This window comes from Equus caballus, chromosome 11 (assembly GCF_041296265.1).
Source record: "Equus caballus isolate H_3958 breed thoroughbred chromosome 11, TB-T2T, whole genome shotgun sequence".
Classification (NCBI taxonomy): domain Eukaryota; kingdom Metazoa; phylum Chordata; class Mammalia; order Perissodactyla; family Equidae; genus Equus; species Equus caballus.
The window spans coordinates 43,637,555-43,650,140 of NC_091694.1; the positions used below are offsets into that span (position 1 = coordinate 43,637,555).

Below are 12,586 nucleotides of genomic sequence, written 5' to 3' on the forward strand. Positions count from 1 at the left end.
TGCAACTAGATGAAGGTCCAAACAAGAAGTAGGGCAGCCACTAAAATAGCTGAGATGATCTGGACTGGAGCTAAACTCAACTGCTGGCTCAATGGGATTCAGTATTCTGGCTTTCACCTCTGACCTACACACTCAAGGTTTGCAGTCTTCTTTGTTCTCTTCCTAGTAATTCTAATTTCTTACACTCCTGGAGGTAACACATTATCAAAGTGGCACATTTATGACAAGCAACCACTCTTTGTATAGCACTGATTAGGATTTCTCCAATTATTGTCCTCAGGTTGACTTTTATTTTTCCCCCAAATGACACAAATAAGGCTTGCTGTTAGAAAAGAGGCATAAGGCTGAACTTTCTAAACTGCAGACATCCCTACCTAGAGACCTCTTTCCCTAGACACACTTTCTAGGATTCTTTCTTAACCTCATCACCACAGGTACACCTGACTTCAGAGAAATCCAATGTATGGAAATATAAGTGCATATATAACTGTTAGTGGGCGTGATTTATAATAAATATATTATATTGTGATTTATATATTGTAAATATTATATATTATAAATTATACTGTGATTTATAATAAATATATATTTGGTCTTCATCCTGTTCCTGGCACAGCACTCTCAAAACCCTTGGAATTTCTTAAGTGAGGAGAGCAGTAAAGAGGTGTCTTTTGTTATGTTAATGACATGACATTTAGAAAGCACCTTGGATGGTGGCTGGTTGCCAGGGGGAACCAACCATGTGATTTAGGGGGTTGGAATTTTCAGTCCCACCCCAACCTGACCTCCTAGGAGGGGAGAGGGGCTGAAGGTTGAATTGATCACCAATGGCCAATAATTTAATCAATTATGTCTAGGTAATGAAGCCTCCATAAAAACCCAAAAGGACTGGGTTCGGAGAGCTTCCAGGTTGGTGAACACATGGAGGCTTGGGGAGAGTGGCACACTTCAAGAAGGCATAGAAGCATGGCACCCCTTCCCACATACCTTGCCCTATGAATCTCTTCCACCTGGCTGTTTCTGAGTTATATCCTTTTATAATAAGCCGATAATCTAGTAAGTAAAATGTTTCTCTGAGTTCTGTGAGCTGCTTTAGCAAATTAATCAAACCCAAGAAGGGGGTCGTTGGAACCTCCAATCTATAGACAACCTGGACTTGTGATTGGCATCTGAAGTGGGGGCAGGGGCCGTCTTGTACAACCGGGCCCTTAAACTGTGGTACCTGTGGCAACTGACGCTCTCTCTAGGTAGATAGTGTCAGATTTGAGTTGAATGTAGGACACCCAGCTGGTGTCTGAGTATTGCTTGGAAGTGTGGGAGCAAAAATTCTCACATTGGAAATGGGTGCAGAATATTAGCAGGTTATTTCAAAATCAGTCTTATACTCATTCCTAGGTGAACATTTATTTGATGACTCCTTTTTTCTGTAAAAGTCCTCTGAATTAAATTTCCAATCTTCTTAGTGCAAACACAATCAAGAAGCTGGCTGACATTTAAGAACTGGTATTTCAATATGTGATATAATAACTTCTGTTATCACAACAGTGACACTGAGTTTACTTTATTTTCTCAGTAATATGCAATATCATTCTCTTCATAAAGTCACTAGAGAGTAGACAGAAAAAAGAAATGTAATCTTTGGTTAGTTGAAATGATTAGCATAGGATCCGAGGGAACAGCTGAACATTTTTTAGCTACCAAACCTTAAATGAGAAATCACATAAGATTTCATTAGAGTATTTTTGTATCCAATTATTTTTCCAACAAAAATTTATTGAACATCTACTATATGTATAAGGCATTCTGCTAAGTGCCAGAAAAATGGTCTATGAGTGAAAGAAAAGTGATTATAGCATAGCACAATGCTTTCTTTCACTACCGAGAACTGTTAGAGAAATGGGGATGAACTAGTCAGCCTGTTAGAAGAAAACAAAAGGCAAAGAAACCAAGAAAGGATGGTGTATGTGGAGCTTTACCTGCATGTTTGTTGCGTCTGTGGCTGATTCTTGGTGTGGACGAGCCATTTCCCCGTGGTAGAAAAAGGGCAGCACCTTTGACAGTTAGAAAGCTCTCACTGATGCTACAAGGAAAAAGTCAAAAGAAGAAATTATTTAAGGATGGAAATCAAAGAGTAAGATGGAGACCCACTTGGAGATTATTCTTTCTTTCCTCTTTCAAAGTCCCAACTTTACGGGATGAAGTAAAAATAAAATCAAAAGAGGCTAGTTACTCAAACAGTCCTGTCTACTCTTGACAATTTTTCTGAAACAAAACTTATAATATTCTATACACATTACATGGTAGCAGTTAAGAATGAAGGCTCTGGAAACAAAAAACCAAAAAATATAAGGCTCTGGAAGCAGACTGCCTGGGTTTGAATCCTGGCTCTGCTACTTCTTATCTGAGTGAATTTTGAGGGGCCTGTTTCCTCGTCAGTAAAACAGGGATAATAAAATGAGGTTGATGTGAGGAGTCAGTAAGAATACAACTTCTTAGAGTGGTATCCTTAATAAATATTAGTTATTACTATTAGATCTATGGTTATCAGTAATGTTTCAATAGTGTTCTAACCAGATGTGAAATATGTTACAATACTTAGTTACTAATAGATCCAAAGTTTGCAAAAAAAGATTTGTTTAAAAAACACATACAACACGCTAAAGTATTAGTCGAAATTTTACTTTCACCAATTTGCATTCCTACATGCATTGAAAAGGAGTAGTGCAAAGAAAGTGTGTTTAACCCATGGAGTTTGCCCTTCATGTGAATGACAGCTCGACAGAGGCGGAAAGTTATTGCTCAGGATAGAGGTTATTCAAAATACAATTACTAGTGGATATCCAAAGAAAACAGAAAACATATCTAAATTATCTCACATCGACAGACTAAGCCTTTCAAAGTTACTCAGAGAATTTGAAAAGGATAGAACTCTTAAATCACTAATGGCAAAGTTTAGAAACACACAATGGAGGGTTCCAAGTTTGCTTGTATGTTATTCAGGGTTAGATGAGGTATTGTAAATTATACTACCTGCTCAACATTTCCACTTGGAAATCTAATTGGCACTGCAAATTTACATTGCCAGAACTAATCTCGAGTCCCCTGCAAACCTCATCCCTGGTCTCATCTACCCAAGTTGTTTGGGCCACATATTTTATAGTCATTTTTGGTTTCTCTGTTTCTCTCCAACAACACATATCCAACTCATCAGCAAGACCTATGAGCTTTACTTTCAAATATATCTTGAATCTGCCCACTTATCTTCATTACCATTCTGACAATGGTCCATGGCACTATCATTTTCCACTGAGACTGCTGTTGAAAAGTTTTCTTTTAAAAAGCTTTTTGTTATAAATTTCAAATATTTTGTATATAAAATACAAAAGTAGAGGGAATAATATAATGAACCCCCATGTTCTCATACATTTCAGCTTTAATTCATGGCCAATCTTACTCTCTTCCCCTTGTGCCTGAAGTGAAACTGATCCCAGACATTATATCAGCAAAAAGCCTCTTAACTGGTCTGTCTGCAAACAGTTCTGCACCACTACTATCCACTTACCAAACAGCAGCCAGAGTGATTTAAAGTATATAGATATATCTCTCAAATGTATATCTATATATTTTAAATATATATCTATCATAAAACATCACTGCTCTGCTTAAAATCCTCCAATGGCTTCCCTTTGTACTTTTAAATAAAAGCTGAAGTTTTTAGCTTGGACTTCAAGGTCCTGTAACATCTGATAATAAGTTACTTCTCTGATCTTGTACCATCTCTTGTTTTTTGTTTACTATGATTTAGTTGCACTGGCCTTCTTTCTGCTTCTTCTATACTTCAGGCCCCTTTTCAAGGCCTTTGTGCTTTTTGTTTTCAACTTGGAACACTTCTCTCCTGGTCTGTCACTATTTAAGTCACAGCTTTGGTATCATCACCTCTCCCTCCATCCCAATCACACTCTATCCTGTTGTTCCCTTTAGTTTCCTTCCGGATATTTATCATACACTACAATTATATTTATTTACTTGTATACTTGATTGTGGTTATCTCCTTATAACAGAATATAAGCTCCATGAAGAACAAGGATTTTATTTTGCTCAGCACTGTATCCTCAACACTTAGTGCCAGGCACATATTAGGTGCTCAACAGATACTTGATGAATGGATCCATCCTAGGGTTTTTTCCCACACTGTTGTATCTGTCCCATCACTGCAGAAGGAATTGTAAAACAGAAATTGAAATTAGAAACTCTGTAATCTCACATGTAAAAAATAATGGTTACAGACCTCAATATATATGGCAGATTAGTGGACTGTAAAATACAAATGTTTGACGATAAATTAACTGGGAAATGAAATTAAACCACCTCTATAATGTTGTCAGTCCATGACTCATTTTTATCCTTTAGTCAAGTAGCATGAAGCTGATAAACCTTTGCAGTAACTTGCCATATAGATTGGAACATGTCTCCTAAAGACAAACATTAGAAACCAGACACCACTTTAAAAATTTGCATGCTGGCTGGGAGGGGCTGCCTTTTTGTTTTGTTTTCATCTTTAAATAAAGCATTGCGCTCTTGTGGTCTGTTGCACAAGTCTTGTCTCTTGTTACATTCGTGGTATGCACATGTCACTCTGCTGTGGGTCACTCTGTTTCACTCACATTACGGGAACAACTTAAAACAAAATGTCTCAGCGACAGGATGAGCGGGGTACACCACAGACAGGAAATGAAATTCACACTTCTGCCAACACAGCAAGTGTCTGCCTTACTAAATGAAAATATTTTTAAAATAAAGGCTAAATATTCTACCTGTCACCAGCCAAAGTTACAGCTGTGGGCACTTTAGTCCCCAGCAAACAAAGTGGTCTCTACACCTACAAAACAAGTATGTTTGTGGACATACTTAACCAAGCATATTTCAGTCATTCCTTTTGTGAGACAGAGGTAGTTTCTCTTTGACAAACACTAGTTTAAGAAGTAACTTCCTGGTTTTGGGAGTTTTGTAATACTGTTCTTAGATATATTTGTTGCTTATATGTTAAAGCATATTTAAGTTCTTTAAAATGTATGTAGCACTTTCACAAGGGGAGGGTTGGAGTTGGGGTGGGGGACAAAGGCCCTTGGTTAACTCAAAGCTCCCTGGAAAATTCCTGATTATAAAGGAATGACAAGGAGTCAAACTCACATATGGTATAAAAGAAAAGATGCCTTTCTATCTGAGTCATTTACACAAATCTCAATAGACTTTTCTGACAGAACAAAATGCACAGTAGATCCAGCTGGGCCAGGAGACTGCCCTATTAGGTGCAGTATAGGCTCCTAGAGAGTCATGGCAGACACCCTCTGGATGGATGGGACAATCAATCCTCTTTATTCTGTGGCCCCAGATTATGACTACCCAGTTATCACAACAGTGGCATATACTGTTGGTCAAAAGGGGACCAGGAATGAAAGTGTGACTGATTACAAAAATCTCTTATCATCATTGGAAAAAAGTCAAAGCTCTATAAATACTATCAAAGATGAGATTTGGGGTGGGGGTGGGGCTGGCCCAGTGGTGGAGTGGTTAAGTGCACACGCTCCACTTTGGTGGCCTGGGGTTTGCTGGTTCAGATCTTGGGCGTGGACCTACACACCGCTCATCAAGCCGTGCTGTGGTGGCAAGTCTCACAGAAGAACTAGAAGGACTTACAAGTAGGATATATAACTATGTACTGGGGCTTTGGGGAGGAAAAAAAGATGAGATGGCAGCATGGTGGCACAGAAACGAAAAACTAAAATTCACAACCACCGGAGTCTAGGTAGACCAAATTCAAGTTGAAAATTAAGTGTTTTATTTGCATATGAAGAAAATTATATGTGAATTTAACCACAAGCATTTCAGTGTAAGGTAAAAGCTTAGTATATCTTGTTAGAATAGCAAGATATTCCTTTATATAAATATTAGTCTCTCTGAAACAGCTGCCTGAAGATTCAATCGACATAAAGTTGGTCTCTAATAAAAAATTTAGAAAGGCAGGTGAAAACTTTTACATGTTTTCTGAATAGACCAGTTCTCTATAGAGTCTGGCCCAGAAACAGGACTTCTTCAGTAAATTCTATGGAACCATCCAAATGTGATTACAGATGCCTAAGCTAAACACAAACCCAAAAGGACTTAAGAATACCTATATTAAGGAAAACACAAGATAAAGAGAATACACTCTTGCTTGATCTAAAGATGGAGAGTAATTAGCTGCTTGATAAGAAAATGATACTTCCAGGGTCATCTTTCTAACAAAGTGACAGTGAAGTTCTCCAGTCTTTATCAGAATATAGCTGAAGAACATCTATTGCTCTCTTGCCATAGATCACTCGTTCAACAAAGGGAAAGTCATCTCTAGTTAGATATATGAAATGAACTAATAATAGCTAACTTGACTAGATGCCTACTGTATGCTAGGCACTGAACTAAGCGTTTTATATTATTTCATTTAATCTTCACAACAATTCTATGAAGTAGGTACTATTTTTTTTTTTTAATCTCCAGTTTACATATAAGAGACTCAGATCCTAAGTTATTTACCCAAGATCATACAGTCAGTAATCCTCAGAGCAAGAATTCAAATCAAGGTCTGAAAGTTCACACTCTGAATCACTCTCTACCCTGATGTTCTAGTTTTACAATATACTTTATGGAAGATCAAATACAGTACCTTCTCTACAGAGCTTTTCAACAGAATAGAATTTAAAAGTAGAGTACAGAAGTGAGAGAAAAGGACTGAAATCCACCCAGGTCTCAGTTCTTCTCATTTCTTTTTTGTTCCCCCTATCAAGGTCACAAACAGAAAGACTATACTGAGGGGAATGAAGAACATCTGGCTGAGAGATGAATCCAGATGTGCTGGACAGTAAAGAACCGTAACTTCTGTTGGGAAAGATAGTAGCATTTCAGTCTCAAAAATGGAGGAAAGATTACTCTGCTTTAAATAAATTTGGGGAAGCACTCTGTGCTAATCCCTCCCAATCAAAATCACTTCCTAAAGCATGAAGTTTGTTAACTGGCAGTTTCTTCTCAGGCAAAGTATAGAGGAAAAGGTCAACTAAGGGAAGAAGATACTTAACTGTTCTGAAGTTGGAATAATCTTTGAGGAACGTGGCCAGGGTGATCATCCATGACCAGGAGGAAGGCCAAGGAAGCAAAACAAAGCAACAACACACCTGGCCTAACTGCTGAATGTCAATTGGATAGACATTCTTCTGTTTTACATGCAATACACAAGATGAAATGGATCCTTTACTACAGGAAATCAAGTTTCAGAAAGTGTGTGTAATACTTTTATTTCAACATCAAATGAAGTAGATTTTCATGTTTATAATGTTTGTAATGCCAAACTCCTGCCTGGCATTTTGGTATTTCTGCCTGAAGCCAAAATTTATAGGTTATATTGCTAAATATTGATTATATACGATATAACTGCACAAGGTGAGTTGGTTGGCATTTATGTAAAATTCAAATACACATAATCTGCACTGTTATATTTTTGTCTTGAAGAATATTCACCTAGGAGAAACTTCCAAATACATTCTACCCTCCTAGCACTCTCCCTTTCCTGATGAGCTTTCTCTGCTTATTTAGTTGTTTACTTTTCGATTCAAGGCACTAGGGCTGCTTCTGTCAATCCCATTAGGTAGAAAGGCGTTCATGTCCCCACTTACTGTGATCATATCACATGGAAAAGGAATTTCATAATAAAAAGCTTCAAATATGAAACCAGAGGCCAAAGGACTACAGAGCTATCAATACTAGTGCCTACTAAAAAGTTTGGCTAAATCCAAAAAACAGGAAGAAAAAAGTCATTGTGCCTTGATGTATGAAATACGGCTTTAAAGTAAAAAACACACTTCCTTGTAGTGAGAAAAGTTTGATACTGTAACCCTAAAGGAACTTAAATTACAATAGGAGAAAATCCAAACCCAAATATCACATTTACCATTCTCTGTAATTAAACATTCCCCAACCCGACCCCTATACCCACCATACGTGGTTATACGTTCAAGTGACAACATGGTAACTGATACCGAGAACCCTTCCCTCCAGAGCTTAAACTCCCAGACACATGCCTATGAATGCAGGCAGCAGGATTACTTCTCTCCTTATCAGCAGACAAGCAGAGGCTGGAGTACATTAGTAGATCAATTATTGCTAAAGTAGACAAAAGCTTAGGACTCCAGTTTTAGTCAATAACTTCAACCATCAGATCATTTTAGTTTCAGATAACCTTCCACTGAAACTGTTGCACAATGCCCAGTACAACTTCCCTCAGATGCAGCTATTTGTTTCTCCCCTTAGTTTTCTACAATCTAAGAAGAAAAAAAAAAAGATCTGTTTGTTCAAGGGTAAGGGACAAATTCCTCAGGACTAATCTTCCTGTTCTTTTCCTTATAGACCATAAATGTGAGGAGAAAAAAACTCAGAAAATTCCTTTTTTTGGGTTTATTTCGAATGCTCATTTACTGATGAGATCTTGTAACTATTCCATTTTTGCCTCAAACATGTGCATCTTAGAAACGTTCAGACAGAAACATAATCTACGATCAATAATTTTATGCTTTGCCATACAATTCAATCTTCCAATTTCTAAAGATTGGGGCACATCTAAATTGACATTTGCTGTTTAGCAAATGTCATTTGTCCTAGTGCCTTGAATCTGAAAAGTAAATGACATTTGTCCCAGCAATAGATCTCTCCTTCCTAATCTTGCCCTGGTCTCCTTTTGGGGAATCCCCTCAAATGTGCACGGTCTTGACGGCTTCCAACTCTGGAACTGCAAGGGGCCTAGCAAGAAGCTGGTATGTGGTTTAGGCCTGGCCAGTTGGAAATTGTCCCATGAATCTCAGGCAAGTGACCCAAGGAAGTAGGGATAGTGGTGGATGGTTATCTTCACCATGGGGAGAGTGGCAAGGTATGTCTGCTCCTGCTCCCTGGCCTTCCTTGAATGTCCTTGCCTCCTGCCTGTTCTCTAAGTTTGGTCTTCTAATCTCCCATCCATTGGGTGAGCTCTGACATCCTTCTAACGAATATTTTGCTTAGGATAGTTAAAATTCATTTCTGAGCTCGCAACAGGGAACCTGATACATCAACTGAAGTTCAGAGAATTTAATGATTTGCCCACAAGTCACAAAGCTACTTAGTAGTGGAGCCTAGACTAAGCTCCGTGTCATCTGACACCCAGGGTGGCACTTTAACCTTTTATCCTGAGTGAGATGTTACTACAACAGGACATATTGCTGACCTAATAATTTGAAGCAACCAGCAGTTAAAAACACATCTGGTGAGTTCATCTAAAGAGAACAAAGGCAGGATCTCACCGCAAGGCCTGGTGTGATATTTGTTCTATCGCAGCATCCTGAAGACAAAGTTCAGGTCTAAGCAGGGAAAGATTTAGACATACTCCCATGAGGCAAACACGTTCATGCTGTTTCTTAAAGTTGCTTCTCTTCCCTTTGATAAATTTGTTGAATTCTAAATATTGCTTTAAAAAAATATCAAAAAACTAGATGCTGAAAACAAAAAGTTAGGAAGACCACGGGTCCTACACAGGAAGGCAAGAAAGTGTAAAGAGGTGGATGCCCACCCAGCCCTTGGTCCTCTTCAGTCTTCTCTGGGAGCAACAGTATTTCTTTCTAGATTTTGTCTGGTCACACATCCATGTGACCTCCTTTCAGGGATTTAAAGTGTTTAGCTTGTGGTTTGGGTTTTAAAAGTACTACTAAATAATGAAAGGTCAGTGCTGAGGAGCCTCAAAAATGGTCTAGGCCAGGGCTCCAATTGGTAGCAGGTGGGCCTAATTCAACACATTTTGTGAGAGCAGCACAGACGCAAAATCATTTTAATTTCTGAATACCTTTCAGAAGAACACACACTCTCCCGTACCTCCAGGGAGCCGGCGCTCCTGGATTTATACTGAGCAGCCTGGCCCCAAAACACTTTTGAGTTAAGCTAAGACTCAGAGACCAGAACTTCTCATGACACCGTTGCCGCCTTTTAGTCTCTGTCCCTTTGTGGCCACCCTAGCAAGCCTCAGCCTCAGTCTTGTCTCCAGCAGCCATTCCCAAATACCCCGCCTACCCATCCTGAAAAAAACAAAACAAAAAAAACTAGGGGCTCATGAAAGGAACTGGCCTCAAGCAACTTCCCAAAACAACTAACCCTAGTCCTCTTGGTGACTGACAGTGGCGGTGAGTCTTGTTTTCAAGGTCTTACTCCCAGGAGAGGAGAAACTGCCTCAGCTCAAAGGAGCCCGTTTCCTTTACAGGCTGAATTAACAAAGCTTCTCAGTCCTGTGGCCCTAAATTCTAGACTTAAATACTTTTCTTTCAAAAAGGTAAAGCTTAAAAACTGTCTGCACCAAAAAATAAATGACCTGAATGATCCTTTCTCAGTATTTAAAATGCTGGATATATTGGTTACCGAAAGACATGACCAACATTATGTAGCACCAAATTTAAAATACAGTCATGTGCCGCATAATGACGGGGACATGTTCCAAGAAATGCATTGTTAAGCAATTTCACCCTTGCACAAACATCACAGAGAGTACTTACACAAACCTACTACACACCTAGGCTATGTGGGTGTGTAGCTTATGGGACCACCGTTGTGTATGTAATCTATTGTTGACAGAAAAGTTGTTAGGTGGCATGTGACTGTATTTGGTGGAAATAAACAAAAGATTAACTCAGAAAAACTACTCAGCATTTGCAAAATCATTTCATTTTCATGATGCAACAAATGCCTTCTCAGGTATTTAAAACACACCTGTAGAAGGAATGCAAATTGGGCTTTAAGCACTTGGCCAAAATGTCAAACCCTGTTTTCAGACCACTTCTCTTTCACCCTTATGCAAAGCCTCTTGTGAGGCTCAGGCCATCTTCTATTCTTTGTTGCTGTCACCTTCTGACATCCTTGTCACTGTCTTTCATTTAGCGTTTATCTTGCTCCATCTTCTCTCCTTTCACTCTGATTCCTACTACAATCTTAAGAGATTCCATTGCTCACACAGATGAATATCTGACAGCTTTGCTCCACACTTCTCATCCTCCTGATCTTCAAAGACCTTCACCTGGACTCCATTTAGACTTCTAATTCCCAGAGTCCCTTCGGAAGGCATCAGATCTTGATGGACATGATTTCAGAGTATTTCTCATGTATTTACTCTCTTCAACCTGAGGGAGACTCCTAGTCCTTCGATTCTTCAATTTTTCCAAGGCATCAACCACTTTTGGCTTTTCTTTCATCCCTAACCAACCTAGTCCTATGTTCTATTTCCTAATTGGTTTCCCCACAATCTGTTTTGTTTCCGAGTTCTCTTCATAATACTTACTACATCTTAAAATTATAGGATTATTTGATCAGTTTATTATTATCTGTCTGAGCAGCGAGCTACTTGAGTGAGAACAAATGCCTTGTCTAAGGTTATCTCTCTAATGTCTAGCATAGTGCCTGACACTAAGAGGATGTTCAATAAATATATATTGAATAAATGAAAGAAAGGCAGCCCATCACTGAAGTAGATTGTGAAACCATGCCTCTGGTTGCCATAGCACATTCATGGTCTCGGTGACAAAGATGTCAGAGATGACAGCAACACTGAGTTGACTCAGGTGGGCACTTAACACCTCCAGACAGCTCCCTGCCTCCTATTCTTTTCCCTTGCTATTCCAAACCCTCCCCACTCTCAAGTCCCATTGCAGCTCCAACTTCCTTAACCTTTCCACAGTTAACCTGCTCTCCTACGACATGAAGAAAATGGAGACTAGCTGGTGTGAGTTCTCCCAAGTATTTCCTCTCACCTGCAGACTTATCCTCTTTCTCTAATCTGAGAGAATAATACATCCAGCGGTCACAAGTCAACCTTTTCACCTGTATCCTTGACTCCATTCCTTCCTCTCCTGGTTTCATCAGTTAGTCATCCCTCTCTCTATCAAATGCTTCTCTTCAGCCTAGAAACATGCTCAAGTGGCTAGCCCTATTTAATGTAGGAGGGGACTACACAGGGATGTAAATACTGGGAGGCAAGGATTATTGCGAACCATCATGGAAGCTGGCTGCCACAACTCCTACAGTGCTTCTCTAGCTCAGATCTACCACCAGAGCCCTAGACCCATACGATCAGCTGTCTCCTGGACAGCTGTTTGTTGATAATAATGGCAACAACTTTACTATTATTTCATAAACTTTTATTTGTGAAAATCTGGAATCTGGTATAATGGCATGTCCATCAAAATGCTCTCTTTGGGAGTTGTGTGATGATGGTAGAAGTGGTTAGGTGATGGCTCCAAGCACAATGAAACAAACTTAAAAAGTACATTGTAATGGGGCTGGCCCCGTGGCCGAGTGGTTAAGTTCGCGCGCTCCGCTGCAGGCGGCCCAGTGTTTCGTTGGTTCGAATCCTGGGTGCGGACATGGCACTGCTCATCAAACCACGCTGAGGCAGCGTCCCACATGCCACAAGCAGGACCCACAACGAAGAATATACAACTATGTACTGGGGGGCTTTGGGGAGAAAAAGGAAAAATAAAATCTTTAAAAAAAAAAA

At 39.3% G+C, this 12,586-nt stretch overlaps 1 protein-coding gene across 7 annotated transcripts in view; it reads right to left on the reverse strand.

Moving 5' to 3' along the window:
- The window catches only part of SSH2 (slingshot protein phosphatase 2), a 241,628-nt gene that overhangs the window by 64,567 nt on the left and 164,475 nt on the right, over positions 1–12,586 (reverse strand). For all 7 annotated transcript variants that reach the window (XM_070225735.1, XM_023651643.2, XM_023651642.2 and 4 more), the window contains 1 exon segment: positions 1,977–2,080. In XM_070225735.1, the coding sequence (XP_070081836.1) occupies positions 1,977–2,080 (104 nt within the window).